Below are 23,353 nucleotides of genomic sequence, written 5' to 3' on the forward strand. Positions count from 1 at the left end.
TAAGTGAAATCAGAAAATGAATAATCTCTTGCTTACTTGTGTCTATCATTTGCTCCTTACGCGGTTTGGCACACCAGACTACATATTTGTTTTGGAATGTAAACTGGGAAAAAGAGAAGTTGGACACTGCTGTATTGAAGAGAAACTTTTTCATAGTTCAAAGGTCAAAAATGAACACGGTGGTGTTCACTTATTGATTATGCAAGGTCTTATAACAGTTGGAAAAACTGAATTTGCTATTTGTATGAAACAAGATGACACCAGGTACTCTTGGGCTGCCTAGCAAAAGACATTTGGATTTTCAAGTTGCAGTTTGTCATTGACCTGAGAAGGGCAGTTTTTTAAAAAATTTGCTCATGGGATATGGGTGTCACTGTTAAGGTCACCACTATTACCCAGCCCTAATTGCCTTTTAATTGCTAGGCAATTCAAGAGGGCAGTTAAGAGTCAATCGCACTGCTGTAGATGCAGTCACATGTTGACCAGCTCAGATGTCAGGTTTACTTCCCTAAAGGACAATAGTGAACCAGATGGATTTTTAATAATAATCAACAATGGTTACATAATTGTAATTATGGTAGCTTTTAATTCCAGATTTGTACTGAATTCAAATTTCACCATCTGCCATGGTGAGAGTCAAACCTACATCTTCAGAATATTACTCTGGGTTCCTAGTCCAGTCCAGTGACTTTAATGTTTTGCCACTGCCTTCCCCTCATGGTAAATGGTGAATATCAAGCCTGATAAAAATCTGGAATTAAAAGCTAACCTAGTGACGACCATGTAACTACTATCTATTATAGTAAAAACTCATGTGATTCACTAATGTCTTTGGGGAACGAAATCTGGCATCCTCGCCTAGTCTAGCCTACATGTAACCCCACTTCCACAGAAATGTGGTTGATTGTTAACTGCTCTCATGACAATTAGGGACAAGCAATAAATCTCTGGTTTTGCCAGAGATGCCCAAACCCTATCAGAGGTTTAGACACATGATTAAATTTTTAAAAAGTCGTCTACTGCTTGCAATTCAGGTATATGACAATCCAATACTTAGAAGTAAAATCTCACTTCTTACAGAAAGATATATAGAAAGTGTGCTGCACCAACTCAACAAACCTCCTTCAATAGCACCTCCACATTCAGAAGAACAATGGGAACAACAATGTGGGAATATCACGACCTGCAAGCTCCCTTTCAAGTCACACACCAAGTAACTTGGAACTATATTGTTTCTCTTTATCACTGCTGTTACTTTCGAATCCTTGAACTCCTTTTCACATATGCTGCAGCACTTCAAGAAGGTAGACCACCAGTACTTGCTCAAGGAAAAAATGCTGGTCCCAACTTGGACAAATGGTAAATATCTAAAGAAAATTGAATAACAGCATGTGAAATGACTCAGCAGAATTATATCTGCCTGTAAACAAACATTACAGAGAAGAAAAAGCCTTTTGATCCATTAAATCTGTCCCACATTACTGTGATACCCTGTGCATTACAATATACACATTCCTAACCACATCTAGAACCCTGTAAATTTCTGGGAGACTGCAGCCTGTAAATCAATCTCTTAGTAACACTGAACATACGTCACTTACGTGTAAACTTTCAGCACAAAATCCTTTTCCTCTCGAAGTTCAGCAATTGACGATAAAGCGTCCATCATACTCAGCACTGCACAACCGTATGGGCGCCGATACTGCACATGAGGAGGGCCTTTCTTCGAGTCATTTGATAACATCCGACCTTACAAGAACACAGGAATAGATTAACATAAATCTATAAGAAATACAAACAGAAGTTGGCCACTTGACTACACTACTCCATTATCATCCATATGTTTATCCAATGATCACTTAAATGCCCTTACTGTTGGCGAGTCCACTATTGTTGCAGGCAGGGCATTCCATGCTCTTACTATATCTGTCCTACATTTATCACCCCTCAATTTAAAGCTATGTCCCCTTGTGCTAGCCATCACCATCTGAAGAAAAAGGCTCTCACTGTCCGCCTTATCTAACCCTCTGATCATCTTGTATGCCTTTATTAAATCACCTCTCAACCTTCTTTGCTCCAACGAAAACAGTCTCAAGTCCCTCAGTCTTTCCTCGTAAGACCTTCCTTCTATAATAGGCAAAATACGAGCAAATCTCTTCTGCACCCTTTTCAATGTTTCCACATCCTTCCTATAAGATGGCGACCAGAACTGTACATAATACTCCAAGTGCGGCCGCACCAGAGTTTTGTACAGCTGCAACATGGCCTCATGGCTCAGAAACTCAATCCCTCTACCAATAAAAGCTAACACACTGTACACATTCTTAATGACTCTATCAACCTGGGTGGCAACTTTCAGGGAGCTATGCACATGGATAGCGCGATCTCTCTGCTCATCTACACTACCAAGAATTTTAGTATTAGCCCAGAATTCTGTATTCCTGTTACTCCTTCCAAAGTGAAATCACCTCACACTTTTCTGCATTAAACTCCATTTGCAACCTCTCAACCCAGCTCTGCAGCTTATTTACGTCCCTCTGTAACCTGCAACAACCCGCATTGTCCACAACTCCACTGGCCTTAGTGCCATCTTCAAAATTTACTAAACAATCCTTCTGTGCCCTCATCCAGGTAATTTATAAAAATTACAAACAACAGTGGCCCCAAAACAGAACCTTGCAGTACTCCACTAGTATCTGAACTCCAGAATGAACATTTCCCATCAACCTTTGTCTTCTTACAGCTAGCCAATTTCTAATCCAAACTGCTAAATCACCCTCAATCCCATGCCTCTGTATTTTCTGCACTAGCCTACCATGGGGAACCTTATCAAATGCTTTACTGAAATCCATATACACCACATCAACCGCTTTACCCTCATCCATCTGTTTGGTCACCTTCTGAAAGAACTCAATAAGGTTTGTGATGCACGACCTACTCTTCATTTGAACCGTGTTGACTATCCCTAATCAAATTATTTCTTTCTAGATGATTAGAAATCTTATCTCTTATAATCTGTTCTAAAACTTTGCCCACAGCAGAAGTAAGGCTCACTGGTCTATAACTACCAGGGTTATCTCTACTTCCCTTCTTGAACAAAGGGACAATATTTACTATTCCCCAGTCTTCTGGCACTATTCTTGCAGACAATGATAACATAAAGATCAAAGCCATAGGCTCTGCAATCTCCTCCCTGGCTTCCCAGAGAATCCTAGGATAAATTCCATCCATCCCAGGGGACTTGCCTATTTTCACACTTTTCAAAATTGCTAACACCACCTCCTTATGAACCTCAATCTTGTCTAGTCTAATAGCCTGTAGCTCAGTATTCTCCTCGACAATATTGTCTTTTTCCTCTGTGAATTCTAATGAAAAATACTCATTTAGCATCTCTTCTCTCTCCTCGGACTCCACACACAGCTTTCCACTACTATTGTTGACTGGCCCAAATCTTACTCTAGTCAATCCTTTATTCCTGATATACCTATAGAAAGCTTTAGTGTTTTCCTTGATCCCACCTGCCAAAGACTTTTTATGTTCCCTCCTGGGTCTTCTTAGCTCTCTCTTTAGGTCCTTCCTTGTAACTCTCAAGTGACCTAACTGGGCTTTCATGTTTCAGCTTTACATAAGCCTCCTTCTTCCTCTTGACAAGAGATTCAAATTCTTTAGTAAACCACGGTTCTCATACTCGACCACTTCTTCCCTGCCTGACAGGTACATACTTATCAAAGACACGCAGTAGCTGTTCCTTGAATAAGCACCACATTTCAACTGTGCCCATCCCCTTAGTTTTCTTCCCCATCCTATGCATCCTAAATCTTGCCTAATCACATGATAATTCCTTTTTCCCCCAGCTGTAACGCTTGTCCTGAAGAAGGGCTTATGCCTGAAATGTCAATTCTCCTAGTCCTTTGATACTGCCTGACCTGCTGTGTTTTTCTAGCAACACATTTTTCAGCTCTGATCTGCATCTGCAGTCCTCACTTTCTCCTGTGGTGTATACCTGTCCGTTTCCATCGCTAAAGAAAACATAACCGAATTGTGGTCACTATCATCAAAGTGCTCACTTAGCTCCAAATCTAACCCCTGGCCTGGTTCATTACCCAGTACCAAATCCAATGTAATCTAACCCATTGTTGGTCTATGTACATACTGCATCAAGAAATCCTCCTGTACACATTGGACAAAAACTGACCCGTGTAAACTACTCGAACGATAGAATTTCCAGTTAATATTTGGAAAGTTACAGCTATCCTTAATAACAGCTCTCTGACCCAGTGGTAACTTGCACAGCTAACTGCCTCTGCAGTTTCAAGTATCTCAGTACATTGGAATATGTCTAAGAAAAGTTAACAAATAGTGAAATTCACAGCTGACCTTGGATAATCCTGTGAGGGGAGCTCACAGCAGGGTGGCAGTTTTAAAGTGTAACCTTACTCTTTTTTAGTAAATCTACAATAGTGAGTAGAGTGGGTTCTTTATCAATTATATGTTTTATTGAGATCTGTCACTTGATTAAAGTTTAAAAATACAAAAACATAGGTACTAAGTTTGCGCTATTTTTTGGGTCTGCAGATTGTTATGGTACATTTAGTAGAGTGATGTGCTCTTCCTGTCAGATGTGGAAGATTAGGGAGAGCTTCCATGTTACTAATGATTATATCTGCAGCAAGTGTGGTTGTGAATCCGATTGGATCGCATGGATTGGATGGAGTCAGCAGTTAGAGACAATGAGGAATTTACAGGAGCTACGGGGTGTGATGGATGGCAGTTGCAGGAAGGGAGATAAACTCAAGGTACAGTCAGGTTACCTCCAGGAAAGGTAGGAGAGGGAGGCAGGTAATGCAGGAGTCTCCTGTGGTTATCCCCAACTCAAACACGTATTAGAAAATGTAGGGGGTGATGGACTCACAGGGGAATGTAGCACTGGGAGCCAGATTTCTGGTACTGGTACTTACTCTAATGTAACTAGGGGTATGCCAGGTTCCAAGCGATTGATTGTGATAGGGGACTCTCTAGTCAGAGGCATAGACAGATGTTTCTGTGGCCAACAGCAAGACATCAGAATGGTGTGCTGCTTCTCTGGTGCCAGGATCAAGGCTATCTCAGGTGGGGTGCAGAATATTCTCAAAAGGGAGAGGGACCAACAGGAGGTCACTGTATACATTGGAACTAACAACATAGGATGAGAAAACAGGAAGCTAGACAAGAATTTAAAAAGGAGGTCCTTGAGGGTAGTAATATTTGGATTACTCCCAGTGTTACAAACTAGTAAGGGTAAGAATAGGAGGATAGAACAGATGAATGTGTGGCTGAGGAGCTGGTGCAGGGGAAAAGGGTTCACATCTTTGGATCATTGGAATCTCTTCTGGGGTAGAAATGACCTGTATAAGGAGAACAGATCGCACCTGAATTGGAAGGGGATGAATGTACTGGTGGGGAGATTCGCTACAGCTGCTCGGAAGGATTTAAACTTTGTGGGTGGAACTGGGGAGATAATGAGGAAAGAGATCAGTCTGAGACCGGTATAGTTAGGAAAAGGGGTAAATCAAACAGCCAGGGCAGGCAGAAACAAGGCAGAGAATGAGGTAGGACGATCAATTAAACTGCATTTATTTCAATGCAAGAGGCCTAACAGGTAAGGCAGATGAATTCAGGGCATGGTTGAGAACATGGGACTAGGCTACCATAGTGATTATAGAGACATGACTCAGGGATGGACAGGACTGGCAGCTTAATGTTCCAGGGAATAGATGTACTAAGAAGCATAGAAAGGGGTGCGACAGGAGATGAGGTGGCTTTTTTTGATTAGGGATAACATTACAGCTGCACTTAGGGAGGATATTCCTGGCAATATGTCCAGGGAAGTTATTTGGGTGGAACTGAGAAATAAGAAAGGGATCACCTTATTGAGATTGTACTGTAGAACTCCCCATCAAAACATTAGCAGGAAATTGAGAAACAAATTTGTAAGGAGATCTCAATTATATGTAAGAATAATAGAGTGGTTATGGCAGGGGATTTTAACTTGCCAAATGCAGACTGGGACTGCCATAGTGTTAAGAGCTTGGGTGGAAAGCAATCTGTTAAGTGTGTACAACAACATTTTCTGATTCAATATGTTGATGTACCTACCAGAAAAGGTGCAAAACTTGACCTACTCTTGGGGAATAAAAGCAGGGCGGGTAACTGAGGTGTCAGTGGGGGTGCACTTTGGGGTCAGTGACCATAATTCTATTAGTTTTAAAACAGGTCTAAAAGTTGAAGCTCTAAGTTGCAGGAAGGCCAATTTTGACACAATTAGGCAAGAACTTTCAAAAGTTGATTGGGGCATATGTTCACAGGTAAATGGACAGCTGGAAAATGTGAAGCCTTCAAAAAAATAGATAAAGAGAGTCCAGAGACAGTATGTTCCTGTTAGGGTCAAAGGCAAGGTTAGTAGGTGTAAGCAATGCTGGATGAATAGCGAAATTGAGGATTTGGTCAAGAATAAGAGGGAAGCGTATGTCAGGTATAGACAACAGAGATCGAGTGACTCCATAAAAGAGTATAAAGGCAATAGCAGTATACTTAAGAAGGAAATCGGGAGGGAAAAAAAAGACATGAAGCAGCTGTGGCAAATAGGATTAAGGAGAATCCAAAAGGATTCTACAAATACATTAAGGACAATAGGGTAATTAGGGAGAGATTAGAGCCCCCTAATGACTAGCAAGTCTGCCTATGTGTGGAACTGTGGGAGGTGGGGAAGACATTAAACAAGTATTTTGCATGAGTGGTTACTGTTGAGAAGGACATAAAAGATAGAGAACTTGGAGAAATAAATATCAACTTCTTGAAAAATGTCCATATTTCAGAGGTGGTGGTTCTGGACATCTTAAAATGCATAAAGATGGACCTGATCAGGTGTACCCTATAACTCTATGGAAGTGATTGCTGGGCCCTTTGCTGAGATATTTGTATCCTCGATAACCACAGGTGACTGTAGAGCTGGAACACTGGAGGTTAGCTAAGATGGTGCCACTATTTAAGAAAGATGGTAAGCAAAAGCTTACTGTATATCAGTGAGCCTGACATTGGTGGTGGGCAAGTTGTTGCAGGTAATCCTAAGAGAAAGGATTACATGTATTTGGAAAGGCAAGGACTGATTAGGGAGAGTCAGCATGGCTTTATGCATAGGAAATCGTGTCTCACTAACACGATTGAGTTTTTTTCAAGAAGCAATGGACTAATGAGGAGAGAGAGGTGAACATGATCTACATGGACATCAATCAGGCATTTGACAAGGTTCCTCATGGTAGACTGATTAGCAAAGTTTGAACTCATGGAATTGGGTAGAACTAGCCAGTTGGATACAGAACTGACTCAATGGTAGAAGACAGAGGGTAATAGTGGAGGCTTGCTTTTCAGACTGGAGGCCTGTGACCAGTGGCGTGCCACAAGGATCAGTGTTGGGCTCATTGCTTTTCATCATTTATGTAAATGATTTGAGGAGGTATGGTTTGTAAATTTGTAGATGACACCAAAATTGGAGGTGTAGTGGATAACGAAGAAGGCTACCTCAGAATACAACAGAATCTTGATCAGATGAACCAATGGGCCGAGGAGAAACCGATAAATATGAGACGTTGCATTTAGTAAAGGCAAATCAGGGTAGGACTTATACACTTAATGGTAAGGTCCTGGGGAATGTTGCTGAATAAAGAGATTTTGGAGTGTAGGTTCATTGTTCCTTGAAAATGGAATCGCAGGTAGATACAATAGTGAAGAAGGCATTTTGCATGCTTGCCTTTATCAGTCAGTGCATTGAGTATAGGAGTTGGGAGGTCATTGGTTAGGCCACTTTAGGAATATTGTGTACAATTCTGTTCTTCCTGCTATAGGAAAGACGTTGTGAAGCTTAAAAGCATTTAAAAAAGTTTATAAGGATGTTGCCAGGGTTAGAGGTTTTGAGCTATAGGGAGAGGCTGAATTGGCTGGGGATATTTTTTCTGGAGTGTTGGAGGCTGAGTGGTGACCTTAAAGAGGTCCATAAAATCATGAGGGGCATGGATTGGGTAAACAGACAAGGTCTTTTCCCTGGGGTGAGGGAGTCTAAAACTAGAGGGCATAGCTGTAGGGTCAGAGGTGATAGATTTAAAAGAGACCTAAGGGGCAACTTTTACACGCACAGGGTGGTGTGTCTATGGAATGAGCTGCCAAAGGGAGTAGTGGAGGCTGGTACAATTACAACCTTGGAAAGACATTTGGATGACTATATGAATAGGAAGGGTTCAGAGGGATATGGGCCAAGTGCTGACAAATGGGACCGATTAATTTCGGATATCTGGTCAGCATGGATAAGTTGGACCGAAAGGTCTGTTTCTGTGCTGTACATCTCTATGATTCTATGGCTCGCCTGCCAATCAAATATCCTTCTAAAGTAGCTCAAGTGCATTCAATAGCTTAGTGTCCACTGCTTTCTAAGAGAAGAAATTCCTTATTATCTCTTGTCATATCATGTTTTTAAACTTGATATTTATGGGGTCTTCATCATGTGCCCAACAACTCAATGAGTTTGTTATTATATGCAAAGACATAATGAAACTATTGCTAAGCATGACCCTAATGCGCATGTCATAATACAGGGAACCCCCTTCTTACAATAAAGCCTGACATGGATTCAGAAACTGTAGATTTGGAAATGGAAATAGTAGGAAGGGAGAGATGGTGGAATGGGATCTGAACCAGAGCCTGTAATGGTTCAGTATTTTTCTGGAGCTGGGAGGACTATTCAGGTCATTCTACCTCTATAAAAAATGATTAAGACAACCTTTTCTCCCTCCATTACTAGCAGTGTTTCCTTTAAGTATTTTTGCTCAGACTACTTGTTGATTGGAATCACTGAGAATGGCCAAAGTTATTGTGCACGATGGTATACCCATTTGTCCCTTAAAATTGCAACTATTATATCATGAGGGCCCCAATTGCACATGCATGGAAACACTTTGCTTCCTGAACACAACAGGTGTAAGCTCTTTTCAAAATGTCTAAGTCTGAATGTGGTCACACAGTAAGTCAATTGCCCTTGCTTTACAGCCTTTAACAACCCATTAATATATTAACGTCTCGCCTTCCCATCATCCACCCATGAAACTGGCCTTTTACCTGGTACTTCAATGGTATTTTAGAGATCCTCAGCAATTATAATCCACAATAACATACAATAACATTCAGAATGTATTACTTCAGAATAATAATGATGCTTGGTTACTGGGCTGTATTTTCTACGTTGGATTAGTGGTGCTGGAAGAGCACAGCTGTTCAGGCAGCATCCAACGAGCAGCGAAATCGACGTTTCGGGCAAAAGCCCTTCAAGGGCTTTTGCCCGAAACGTCGATTTCGCTGCTCGTTGGATGCTGCCTGAACTGCTGTGCCCTTCCAGCACCACTAATCCAGTATTTGCTTTCCAGCATCTGCAGTCATTGTTTTTACCTCATGTATTTTCTATGTCAGAGTCTTATTCCGAGTGGAAATTGAAAACCTGTCCGCCTTGTCTGATAGCATGTGAATGAATTCATATTCAAGCTCATAACAGTCTATTATTAAATATCAAGGGTTTACCTATTCGTATCACATGAGCAACTATGTAGAGATCTCGCTTCAGATCCTTATTACTGAGATCCTGAAAGTCCAAACATAAAAACAAAGTTGACATGAAAATGAGAATGAGAACTACAGAAAAAAAACTATAGTTAACATCAGAATGTGTTAGAGGCTGAAAAGAGGCAATTAATTCTGCATATATTAAATATCTTCACTATTATCAGCATTATCTCATTAAACATTTCAAACTGAAATGAAAGGTTTCACATGAAAAATAATTTTTTTTCCCACTTATCAGCATTAAGTAACTAGATTAGTTAATGGTTTGGAACCAAGGAGACATTATTTTTTCTCACGATTGTTTGCAATTTATCTAATGATGTTACCAAAGATGTCCCATGACATGTACACAAACAATACTTCCTGAAAGATGCTTATGCCAACATTAATCATCTATAAAGCTCTTAATGTGTACAATTATATCACAGTCTGTATGAAACCTTTTTATAGTGGGGAAAATGTTTTACCAATATTTCATGAGCACCGTTTGCTGCTAAACTCTTTGAAATACGTTCTTAACGTAAAAGATTATTCTTTAAAAACTTAATTTGGCTACTACTTCCTATCCAATGCCAACATTTTAACATCCAAAAGAAAACAAAATCCCTATTTCACAAGAACATAATTAAGTCTATGGCAATAAAACATGATACCAGAACAGTTGGAAAGCATTAACAGGATTGGTTAAAGTCAGCATAGGTTTATGAAAGGTAAGTTATGCTTAACAGATGGTTCTCCTAAGCACATGTTTCTATAACACAAATTGGCTATAACACGATTACTGAATTCAGACCGATATAACCCTTGATTCCCTTACTGTTTAAAAATATCTCAGCCTTGAACATATTGAGTGACCCATCTCTACAGACATCTGTGGTAAAGAATTCCATAAATTTTGAGAGAAAACTCTCTTCATCTTTATCTTAAATGGGCAACCTATTATTCTGAGATTATGCCCTCTGGTCCTTGGCTCTCCTGCAAGGAGACACAACCTCTCCATATCTATTCTGTCAAGCCTCCTTATGCTTCAGTAAGTTTTTGACCATTCGCTTTAGAACATGTCTGGATCTTTTTGTAAACTCTTTCTGCATCCTTGCCACTTGTGTGCCCAACTATTTTTGTGTTGTCTGTAAATTTGGTTGTTGTACATAAACTTTCCTCACTCAAACTATTATTATACATTGCAAATAATTGTGGAACCAGTACTAATCCTTGTGACACTCCACTAGTTATGGGTTGCCATTTCTAAAATGCACCCTTTATCCCAACACTCTATCTTCTTTTAGTAGCCAAACCTCTATCCATATTAATATGCTATTTCTAACACAGTGTGCTTTTATCTTAAGTAGCCTAACTTGTGGAACCAACTGGAAAATCAGATATATTACATCAATTGCTTCTCCTGCTGTCCTGTTTGTAACTTTCTCAAAGATTTCTAATAATTTTTTCAGGCATGATTTCCCCTTCATGTAGCTATACCGACTCTGCTTGATCATTTCTAAATTCTAAATTAGTTGACCTAATTTTTGTCTTCTCCCTTTTTATCTAGAGATGGTACTTTGGCAGCTTTCTAATCCACAGGGACTTTTTCAGAAGCTGTGGATTCTTGGAAGATTACTACCAGTGCACTGCAGCTCTGCAGCTACTTCTTGCATTCCATTTGCTGCCTTAGTATATTTTATAATTATTAAACTTATTTCTGCTCTTCATTTGGCTCCTTGATTATTTAGTAATTTTGGAATGCAATTAGTGCTTTCTCCTGTGAAGACAGATGCAAAATATTTATTCAACTCCTCTGCCATTTCCTGGTTCCTCATTATTATTTGACTTGCCTCATTCTCTAAGGGGTCAATGTTCACTCTGCCCTTGCTCTTCCTTTCTAGATATTTAAAGAAGCTCTCACTGTCAATCTTGATAGTACAAAAATTATATCTTCTCTGTCTCTTTTTCTGGTCCTTTTTTGTTGGTTTTTAAAGCTTTCCCAATCCTCTGGTTTAGTACTAACCTATGCCACAATGTATGTTTTTTTTCTTTCAATTTGATGATAGCATTAACTTCCCTTACTTATCGTGGTTACCTTATTCCATTTCCGAGAATCCTTCTTTCTCACTAGGATATTGATATGAGCTGTAGAATATCTTCTTAAACATCTGCCATTTTTTCTCAATTGCTGTTAAACTCCTTTCTCAGCTACTCCAGCTAGCTCTGCCTTTATTGCTTTGTAATTCTCCTTATGTAAGCTTAGCATAGTTGTTTACAACATAAATTCCTCCTTCTCAAACTGAATGATAATTTTCATTATGTTATGATCATTTTTTCCTAGAGGATCTTTTACTCTGACATCATTTAATAAAATTTCCACATTACATATCACCACATGCAGAATAGCCTGATCCCTGGCTGAATCTAGAAAACTGTCCAGACACATACTTGAATTTTTCTTCAAGGTTACCTCTGATAATCTGACTATCCTCATTTACATAAAGATTAAAGTCACTCATAATTAATGTTTTGCATTTTGTTTAAACATGATCTTATTACCTCTTGATTTACTCTCAGTCCTACTGGATAGCTACAGTTTTACAGCCTAATTAATACACCCAATAGTGACTTCTTCCCCTTGTATTTTCCTATTCCCACCCATATGGATTCTACACCTTCCAATTGAAAATTATTTCTTACTATCATACCTATTCCTTCCATATCCAGCCATGCTTCTTTTCCTACCTCTTCTTTCAAAGATTAAGTTTGCATCTTTGGAAAAACAACTGATGACACAGGTTGAACAGTCTAACAGTTGGTTGAACAGTTGGTGCAGCTAATCACTGCACTCTATGCTTAGGGAATGGTTGGACTAAAATACTGGCTGGTCAATTATGCCACCAGAACCTTTAACACAGGAATCTCAGATGTAAATTCAACTGATTTGACAACTATGACCAAAACGTTTGGATTTTAAGTTCTCAACTTAAGAAAATTCTGGCAAAGGAATAAGGGATCCAAGAGAGACAGCTGGGCATCGATCAAACACTGACATAGGTAATTCAGAACTTTGGAGGGCCATGCATGTACTATTGACGATTATTAAAGTTTGGAAAGACTTCTCAAACAACGAGGTAAAGAATGATGTCTGCAAGACCAATGGATCATAGATAATTGATCAGTCAAAGAAAATCCTGAGATAAATTTATACAGGTGAGGTACCTCTTTTTGCATAACAAATACATACCTGTTTAGCCTGTTAGAGCACAGACAGTATGGCCTGATTACCAACTTGGGTTTAACACATAAATAAACCTGATGCAGGATGTACTATCAATAACAATGTGTTAATTGGCATTGAGTTGGCAATCCCAGTTATACCACAATCAATATCAATTAAGACATTTTAGAGATTACAGAATAGGTAATTAGGGGAGGTTATTATGTAAGGTATCATAATGTAACACCATATGTACTAGATAGAAAGTAACAAAATAAGCACCACTTTAGATAGATAGAATGGGGATACCTCTTTGGTAGTGTGTCCATATACAATATATAAGGCAGAAGAAGCAAGGTGCAGGTTTAATGCAACAGTCAATTATAAATGGAAGAAATGTAACCAATAATGGACCAACTCATGTTGGCTATTTGCATACAGGCAGATATTGCATTACATCAGAAGGGCAGTACCAATATGGGAACAAGCAATCTTTTCCTGTAACCTTCCATGCAGTTTATTCATACCCACAGATACCGGCAAGGGTGGGCAAGGTAGAACTGGTGGAAATCTATAACAGAGAAACAAACAACATACAGGCGAAAGAAGATGTTAAGTAAAACCTGACACAGTATCTAAACCAGTAAAATATATGTAAGTGGGTGCCAAAAAGCCAAGAGAAAGTGAGGATTGCAGATGCTGGAGATCAGAGTTGAGTGTGTGGTGCTGGAATAGCCCAGCAGGTCAGGCAACATCCATGTAGCAGGGAAATCGACATTTCGGGCAAGACCCCTTCATCAGGAATGAGGCTTGTGAGCCGAGGGGGCTGAGAGATAAATAGGAGGGGGATGGGTCTGGGGGAAGGTAGCTGAGTGTGTGATGGGTGGATGGAGGTGAGGGTAATGGTGATAGGTCAGAGCCAGGCCTGTGAGTGGGTGATAAAACAAGGAAGTAGCCTAGGCTGCAAAATAACCAGGATAATGGGAGGCCTTGGGAGACACAAACAATCCTTGTATGCACTATGTATGTATGTACCTATTTATGTACGCACTATAAGATATAAGTAAATTAACCCTGGGAAATCTGATCAAGATATGAATTGTAAACTCACCAGTTAAAATTGATCTAAACTGTAAAAAAACCTGCGAATTTGTGGATTCCTGCAGAATTTAGTTTTAGACTGTTGCAGCCAAGCCACCTTGTGTTCAGTTGAATAAACAATTGTAATTTGTATTTGAGTTTCCTGATGTTTATCAAGTTGTCAAGTTGTCTGACACCATTTGGAACATATGAGATCCTGAAGGATCTCCACAGGTTAGATGTGGAGAGAATGGTTCCTTTTTTGAAACCACAGAAATAATACAGCACAAAAGGGGACTACTCAGCCATCTTGTCCATACTCACCCAAAGAAACCCAGATACCCTTTATAATCCTTTCTTCCTGCACACAGTCCATAGCCCTGCAGCTAACAGCACTTAATGTGCAAATCCAAGTACTTTTAAAAGATTTTAGCGTCTTTTTTTAAATTAATATGCTTACTACATTGCTGCATTCCTGTCTACTCTAGCTTTTCCCCTCACAATTTTGTATTCCTCAATCATGTCACCCCTTTGCCTCTCTGTTCTAAGGAAAACAATGCCATACCCCCCAATCTCTCCTCGTAGCTACAATTCTCAGCCTTGCCAACATTCTAGTAAATCTTCTTAGCACGTTCTCCAGGGCAATTATGTCCTTAATGTAATGTAGTAACCAGAGCTGCACACATACTCTAGTTGTGGTCTTATCAGTGTCTATACCTCTGCCAAGGACAGAGTGAATTCTATATGTGTTCTTTACAATTGTACTGTCAGCTTTAGGGACCTGTGCATTTGCATGCCAAGATCGCGCACTTCACTTTCCTGTCTCAGTGCATTCTGGCTTATTCTGTATTCCCTTTTACTATTTTACCTCCCTAAATGTATTACCTCACACTTATCAGAGTTGAACTCCATATGCCACTTTCCCGCCCACTCCACCAATTCTTGTATATCATTTTGGATCTTGCACTGACCATATCCACCACGCAGGCCAAGTTTTGTATCATGTGCACTTTTCCCATTGTGTGTCTCACATTCAGGTTTAAATGGTTAATTTATAAAATAAACAGCAGGGGTCCCAACACTGAGCCTTATGGAACACAACTTTAAACAATAGGCTTCTTATTCTTGCCTAAATAGACAATCAATCATACAATTTCCCACATCACGATCTTTTGCCAGATCTTTGCTCACCCACTGAACCTGCTCATTTCCCATTTGTAGCCTCCTTGTGTCCTCTTCACAACTCACTTTCCTACTAATCTGTGTATTGTCAGCAAACTTAGTGACCAGATGGTTGGTTGAAGTTAGACATTTAGCAGCTATCCAAATGCCATCTTAAAATTGATTGGTTATCCCTTGCCTCTACCATATCAGCAGACTGCAAAGTAATTTTAAAGAGGTGATACTTGCCAAATGTTTAGTTGTGTGTGAACATTGGCCATTCGCCACCTTGATAATTTGTTGAGATGATGGATGGTGGAGCAGTGAATGTAAAAAAAAATTCTTTGGCACAACTAGAACATTAAACAAGCAAGTCAATATTTTGAGATAGGGTTACTCCACTAAAGGTAATCATGCTTTAGATGACACTAAACCATAGCCCATTCAGCCTGTACAACTGGCTTTTGTTGACATTAAACTACTATGGTGCTATTTGAAGAATTGGGAGTTCCCTGGCTCCAATCCAATATTACTCACTCTAACACAACCAGCAAATATATACTCACTCATCATTTAACTCATTACTGTTTGTAAAGTCACTCTGCACAAATGGATGTCACATTAGGCCCACTCAACAGTCAATTCACCTCCACCTCAAAATAAATCACTGGCAAAATTGCCATTGGAATTGAAAAGCTGTGCAAGTGATTACAGAAGCCATCACCATCAGAAGAGAGGGGTGAGGGAGGAAGGAAAATTGCTTGGAACTTTACATGGAGTCACCCAACTCCAACTGATAAGTTGGTGGTGAGCACACATCCTAAAGGCCAGGAAACCCTGATTGTACAGCCATCAGGTGGTAAATTAAATTTTCAACCCATCTGGAGCCAACAGTTCTCCAGGTCCAGTCTGACCTGGTGCTTATGTGCTACTGCTCAGAGTGCAACAAGTCCCCACTGATTAATGTCACTGAAGATAGATAATAAAAAGGTATTTGGCAAGGGGAAGCACCCCAAACCTTATTAAAATTCTAGCCGCAGTGAAAGGAGACCCTTGTGTGACCATAAATTGGTGTCAATTGTTGCACAGATGGTTTAACTGACTGACACCTCCCATAGGAGGAAGCTGAAAAGCAAAGGGCAAAGCAATCTCAATGCATCGCCCTGTCCTGACAAGAATACATGAGGTGAGGTGAGTAAGAGGGGGGGATGATGGTAGAAAAGAGGTGAATGATCTTAGCCATTAAATCATAACATCACTGTTCAAAACCAGTGCGGTCTCATTTACTGCGCACCTGGATTTGAAAATGTACACTTTTGCAAATTATTTTTCAAACTTTGAACCTGAACATTATAGGCGCTATGCAAATATAAAAATTCTTAGGGGTTTTTTTGTAAAGGGCTAAAGGCTATTATGCCCATTAGGTCAATCCCGTTTCATTGATCAATGCCACCTTGATGTCATATTCCTCCATTCCTGTGTTCCAATACTGAGACCTCTCGAAACCAATCTCTAGCTGTCATGGAAATTAAATTGGAACAAAGAAAACTTACAGCCCAGGAACAGGCCCTTCGGCCCTCCAAGCCTGAGCCGATCCAAATGTACTGTCTAAAACTATTGGTCAATTCCTAAGCATCTGTATCCCTCTGCTCCCCACCTACTCATGCATCCGTCCAGACACATCTTAAAATAAATCTACCGTGCCTGCCTCTACCACCTCTGCTGACAACGCGTTCCAAACGCCCACCACCCTCTGTGTGAAGTACTTGTCACGTGTATCCCCCTTAAACATTCCACCTCTCACTTTGAAAGCGTGACCTCTCGTTATTGAATCCTTCACCCTGGAAAAAGCTGGTCTCTACCTACCCTCTCTACACCCTTCATGATTTTGTAAACCTCAAATCAGGTCCCCCCTCAATCTTCTTTTTTCTAGAGAAAATAAACCTAACCTACTCAACCTCTCTTCATAGCTCAGCACCTTCCATACCAGGCAACATCTTCTTAAACCTTCTTTGCACCCTCTCCAAAGCATCCACATCCTTTTGGTAATGTGGTGACCAGAAATGTACACCGTATTCTAAATGCAGCTGAACCAAAGTCTTGTACAATTTTAACAGGACTTGCCAGCTCTTAACTCAATACCCCATCCAATGAAGGCAAGCATACTATATGCCTTCTGGACCACTCTATCCACCTGTGCAGCAGCCTTCAGGGTACTACAGACCTGCACTCCCAGATCTCTCTGCCCATCAACTTTTCCCAAGGCTCTTCCATTTACTGGATAGCTTGCTCTAGAATTAGACTTGCCAAAATGCAGCACCTCACATTTGCCTGAATTGAAAGCCATCTGCCACATTTCTGCTCAACTCTCCAGTCTATCTATATCCTCCTGTATTCTCTGACAGTCCCTTCTGCTTTCTGACACTCCACCAATCTTTGTGTCATCTGCAAACTTGCTGATCATACCAACAGTGTCCTCTTCGAGATCATTTATGTATATTACAAACAACAGTGGCCCCAGCACTGATCCCTGTGGAACACCACTGGTCACCTTTCTCCATTTCGAGAAACACCCTTCAACTACTACTCTGACTCCTGTTGCTCAACTAGTTCTTTATCCACCTAGCTAGAACACCCTGCACACCATGTGACTTCACTTTCTTCACTAGTCTACCATGGGGAACCTTAAACGCCTTACTAAAGTCCATGTATATGACATCTGCAGCCCTTCCTTCATCCAACAAGTTGGTCACTTCCTCAAAGAACTATATCAAGTTGGTAAGGCATGATCTCCCCAGCACATAACCATGTTGCCCATCACCGGTAAGCTCATTCCTTTCCAAATATAAATAGATCCTATCTCTCAGTACCCTCTCCAGCAACTTCCCCACCACCAACATCAGGTTCACTGGTCTGTAGATACCTGGAATATCCCTACTACCCTTCCTGTACAGGGGACAACATGAGCAACCTTCCAGTCCTCCGGCACCTCATCTGTATTTAAGGATGCCACAAAGATAACTGTCAGGGTCCCAGCTATTTCCTCTCTCACCTCCCTCAGCAACCTGGGATAGATCCCATCTGGTCCTGGGGATTTGTCCACCGTAACAGCCTCTAGAATACCCAACACATCTTCCCTACTTATGCCAACATGATCCAGATTAATCAAACTTCTATCTATAATCTCACGATTCATCATGTTCCTCTCCTCAGTGAACACTGACACAAAGTAATCATTCAGAATCTCACCCAATCTCTCAGGTTCGGCACACAGCCTTCCTTCATTATCTTTTACTGGACCAATCCTTTCTCTAGTTACCCGCTTGCTTCTTATATAAGAATAAAATGCTTTGGGATTTTCCTTAATTCTGCTAGCTAAAGCTATTTCATGACCCCTTTTAGCTCACTTGATTCCATGTTTAAAAACTTGTCCTACTCTTCTGATATTCCTCCAGGGCCCGTTCTGTTCTTAGCTGCCTAGACGTTATGTACGCTTCCCTTTTCCGCTTGGCTAGTTGTAAAATTTCTCCTGTCATCCATGGTTCAACAGACACCATTTGATAAATACAGGCTCACACAAAAGGTTTCCACCTGGTTACACCACTGGGAATTGATCTTATTAAAAGGGTGAAACTGATCTACCAAAATGGGCACCACCCAACACACTTTGCCTGTAGCTAGTGTCAAATACATCAACAGTTTACAAATGCTTTATTTTGTCTTTTCTCCCTTGTTTACATTTTTCAAGGCCATACACTACCTGAAACCAAGGAGGCAAATGCAGGAACTATTCCTAGATGGTGTGCAAGGTCCGCAGCGGAGATGGCCAACATGCTTACTTTCCCACAACCCTATCCCTTGATGAAACAGATGAGAACCCCAATGTATCACAGAACAAAGTGAAACAGAGGCATGAGCCCACATTCTAACACTGCATATTGACTACAACAATTCACAAGACTAACTGGAAAGGAGGCTGAATAATGTGCACTTTAGACTACAATGGTTATAAAGTCTGAAGTAAATATTGACTTTTTTGCTGAATATTTTCCTCAGATATATCCTTTTAAAGTTAATGTCCATAAGCCTACACCACGAATCAGTATTAAAAAGTACGTGAGGAGTTGAGCAATGAATCCCCAAGTAATTCTCCCTCTTACTAAGAACCTAGCTGGTCCTGGCAGTAACACAAGTCATAGGAACATAAGAACTAGGAAGAGTAGGCATTCAACCTCTGAGCCATTTGATATCATCATGACTGGTCTCATTTTAGCCTCAACTCCAATTTTCTGCCTGCTGTCCCTCAACACTAAATATCTGTCTATCGCCTTCTTAAATTTACTCAACATCCCAACATTCACCACACTCTAGAGTAATGAGTTCCAACCCTTTGGGAGAAGCAAACTTGGCATCTCGGTTTTAAGTCTGCTATCCCTCATCCCAAACTTATGACCTCTCATAAAAGGGCCAATAATCCAATCCAGCACACATCCAGCATAACATATCAGATAGTGAGAGAAAATTTGGGAGACATTACACTTTAGGACAAAAGAAAACACAAAAAGGGATAAGCCCATGCAACTCTACAAATTCTACCAAGGTAATGATGTTCAGTTATTGAGCTGGTGTTAGCACAATGCCCTCCTTCTGCATGGTATCACATCCGTGATTTTGTGGTGGCACAGTGGCTCAGTGGCTAGCACTGCTGCCTCACAGCACCAGGGTCCCAGGTTCGATTCCAGCCTTGGGTGACTATCTGTGTGGAATTTGCAAATTCTCCCAGTGTCTGCGTGGGTTTCCTCCCACAGTCCAAAGATGTGCAGATCAGGTGAATTGGCCATTCTAAATTGCCAATAGTGTTTGGTGCTCATTAGTCAGAGGGAAATGGGACTGGGTGGTTTACTCTTCGGAGGGTCGGTGTGGACTTGTTGGGCCGAAGGGCCTGTTTCCACACTGTAGGGAATCTAATCTGAGTGAAGTACCAGCAGAACTAAACCTCAGTGAAGCTGAAGGATTAGTTAATTATAATGAGTGACAGATGGCCTTTCAATTTGCAGTTCCTCCACGATTAGACAGTTTTGATAATGACCTTGCCTCCAAATACAAATGTAAGTTAGGACGCAACTGAAGGGGACCTTAGGTATTCATGTAATGCTAGAAAGTCCACATGATATACAAGGCTTCCCGTCACATTCCACCCAGAAATCATTACCTTCCTGACAAATTCTGGAACACAGAACAGAAACCCTTTGATAAGTCACCAGGAACCATTCCCCCGCATACCCCTGTGAGCATATGAAATCTTCAGCTGACATCAAAAAGGATTTTTTTAATATATAAGAACATAAACAGGAATAAAACTAGATCACTTAATTGCACTCCTTTTGTTATTGCTTTGGAGCTATTTGCAGCATCCTACAGAAAACAGCAAACTCAACTCACTCCAACTACCTGGAAAGAATAACTGCTGTTGAAATCAATATACTGATTCCAACCCCTTACCCTCAAAAACAGAATAGGCTGGGGCAATGGGAGAGAGGAAGTGGACTGTTGTTTACAACAAATACATAGAAATTAAAATCAGGTCAGCATCTTGACCTGGTGGCACGGTGGCACAGTGGTTAGCACTGCTGCCTCACAGCGCCAGAGACCCAGGTTCAATTCCCGCCTCAGGCGACTGACTGTGTGGAGTTTGCACGTTCTCCCCGTGTCTGCGTGGGTTTCCTCCGGGTGCTCCGGTTTCCTCCCACAGTCCAAAGATGTGCAGGTTAGGTGAATTGGCCATGCTAAATTGCCCGTAGTGTTAGGTAAGGGGTAAATGTAGGGGTATGGGTGGGTTGCGCTTCGGCGGGGCGGTGTGGACTTGTTGGGCCGAAGGGCCTGTTTCCACACTGTAAGTAATCTAATCTAAAGTCTTAGTAAAGTTTAAATTATTGTTTCAGTATTTGATTATCTGTGAGATTTCTTAATAAGTAGCTGAATTTAAGGTAACTTGTGGTGATTTACCCGCAACAGCTCATTCAGTCAAATCCTGCCTTGATGTCTAGGGCAATCACCCTCAGCACACCTCTTAAGTTCAGCTTGTTTGTCCATGCTTGGACTAAGACTGAAGGAAGGTCAGGAGCTGAGCGACTCTGGTAGAACCTATACTTAGCATCAGTGAACAGGTTATTGTTGTGCAAGTACCGCATAGTCGTATTGTTGATAACCCGATCTGTCACTTTGTTTATATAGATTGGGACAATAATTGGCCGGATTTGATTTGTTCTGCTTTTTGTGGATAGGACATATTTAAAAAATTTTCCACATTTATGAATGAGTGCTAGTATAATAGCCTAACCTAACCTAACAGCATGCCTAATAAGAAAAATGACTGAGAAAGATGAAAGAAAAAGTATTTTCTTTATGTTGTTAACGTCTAATTTGTAGAGTACCAATACACTTTATATTCAAATTTAATGTTGTATTTCTTGTGTTAATAGTTTCTTTATTAACATTCTCATTATCCTGAGAGGAGAAAGAACATCGTTGAGGGAAAAGCAGCTCGTTTTGTCCTCAAACTAAAACCTGAATATTTATAGAAATTGGCCTCTAATAAACTGATATGTTTGATGCAAGATTTAACAAAAATCTTTCATGACAATACCTTCATACACAGAGTTTAATTTCATTTACAACTTAAGGAATTGAACTTCTTTTAAAAGAATAAAACACTGAAATGGCAAGCAAGGACTTTACCGTAAATAATGCACACATCCGATCTATTTTCTCAGGGTTTCTTGGCATTCCATTCTTATTCAGCCTCACCATAAACCTCTCACTGTGAAAGAAAAGAAAATGTAATTAAGTATTTTTTGGGGAATACATCTAAGTCAGCTTATGAATGTCTTTTAGCAAGTTTGCTTAAGGGAAAGATTTGTTCAGACATAATCAGTTCCAGTATTGTCAGAGATTAGATAAAATATGACTTCCACTTGAACCATAAGAAACATCAAACTGCAGAACTAAAGATTTTGTCCATACACTTTTGTTACATGTGCAGAGAACATTTTGAGCTGTGTGACATAAAAGATGGGGTTCATACTTTTGTTAGGTATGCCTGTGTTCTGATTCTATCAAAATTAGCATGGTTATTTGTATATTCCTTGTGTTTTATTATATAGAGGTTAACATAAACTGGGCATTCAGATGAGCCCCTGCAAAAATTCAGAGACTTAAACTTTGGTTGTTGGTTTAGGAGGTGTATGCTTGCACTGTGTCATTTTAAAGGTTATACTAAATGCATAAAGAATGGCTCTAGTTCTATCCTTCACCAAATGGATTCTTGAATAACACAAATTAATTTGTACGAAAGGTTACAGAAGTTTAAGTAAATATTACCTCCAGCCCAAAGTGATTTCCTGCAATGTTTTATTTTGTTTAAGGTGCCCACAAATCTAGCCAGGCATCTAGATGAATCAAGCACTGTCATGTGTTTCTGATAATTGCAGTAATTTGGAAGCCTTTGAGGAATATCAAAAAATTGTGCTGCTTTGCTTGGGTACAAAGGCAGCAAATAGATGCATATTAAAAGAGCTTGAACCTAATTTTTTAAATGTGTAGGTAAATGTATATGGAGACCCTGTGGAATCCCCATCAAAGCAGACTCTGAAAGAATTGTCAGGAAATTGTAGATTCAAATGGGCAATTCTTCTATGCCTGGAACTCCAAAAGTCTCCATTTAAATTGGAAAATTCAGAGGGTTCTGTTGAAATTAATAGGTACTCAGGAAAAGTTTGTCTATTAAATACAGCAATTACTGTAACGAGGTCAGTTAGATGGACATCATTGAATATATGAGTTCCCTGATTGGAGCTGTTAATCTGGTCCAGTCAGGGAGTTCTGGCTAACAGCTATAAACAGGAGTCTCTAACCAAGAGAGATTCCCGGGTGTCCTAAAAGAAAAGAGAAAAGAAAAAAAAAAAAATTAAATAAACAGGAGTCTCGGGTGCTGCACGCAGCAGTCCCCTGTAACCGCAGATTGCGGTGGTTCACGGACTCCCAGCCCAACTGCTTGTTCTGTGGCGCTGTGGAGTCCGTGGACCATGTATATATTGGGTGTGGGCGTTTGCACTGCCTTTTTGATTTCCTCAAAAACCTTCTCCTCTGTTTCTGGCTGCACTTCAGTCCCACGCTCCTGATCTTCGGGCACCCGGTACGGAGGAGGGAGGGCAGGTCCGAGGACCTCCTCGTGGGTCTGCTCCTGGGCCTGGCCAAACTGGCCATCAA

At 40.4% G+C, this 23,353-nt stretch overlaps 1 protein-coding gene across 5 annotated transcripts in view; it reads right to left on the bottom strand.

The window, feature by feature from the left end:
- dock3 (dedicator of cytokinesis 3) overlaps window positions 1-23,353 on the bottom strand; it is an 889,649-nt gene that overhangs the window by 424,506 nt on the left and 441,790 nt on the right. For all 5 annotated transcript variants that reach the window (XM_072582733.1, XM_072582732.1, XM_072582735.1 and 2 more), the window contains 3 exons: window positions 21,824-21,905; window positions 9,601-9,661; window positions 1,602-1,749 (listed from right to left, as the gene is read on the bottom strand). In XM_072582733.1, the coding sequence (XP_072438834.1) occupies window positions 1,602-1,749; window positions 9,601-9,661; window positions 21,824-21,905 (291 nt within the window). The remainder of the gene's footprint in view (window positions 1-1,601; window positions 1,750-9,600; window positions 9,662-21,823; window positions 21,906-23,353) is intronic.

Source organism: Chiloscyllium punctatum, chromosome 12, assembly GCF_047496795.1.
Source record: "Chiloscyllium punctatum isolate Juve2018m chromosome 12, sChiPun1.3, whole genome shotgun sequence".
NCBI lineage: Eukaryota > Metazoa > Chordata > Chondrichthyes > Orectolobiformes > Hemiscylliidae > Chiloscyllium > Chiloscyllium punctatum.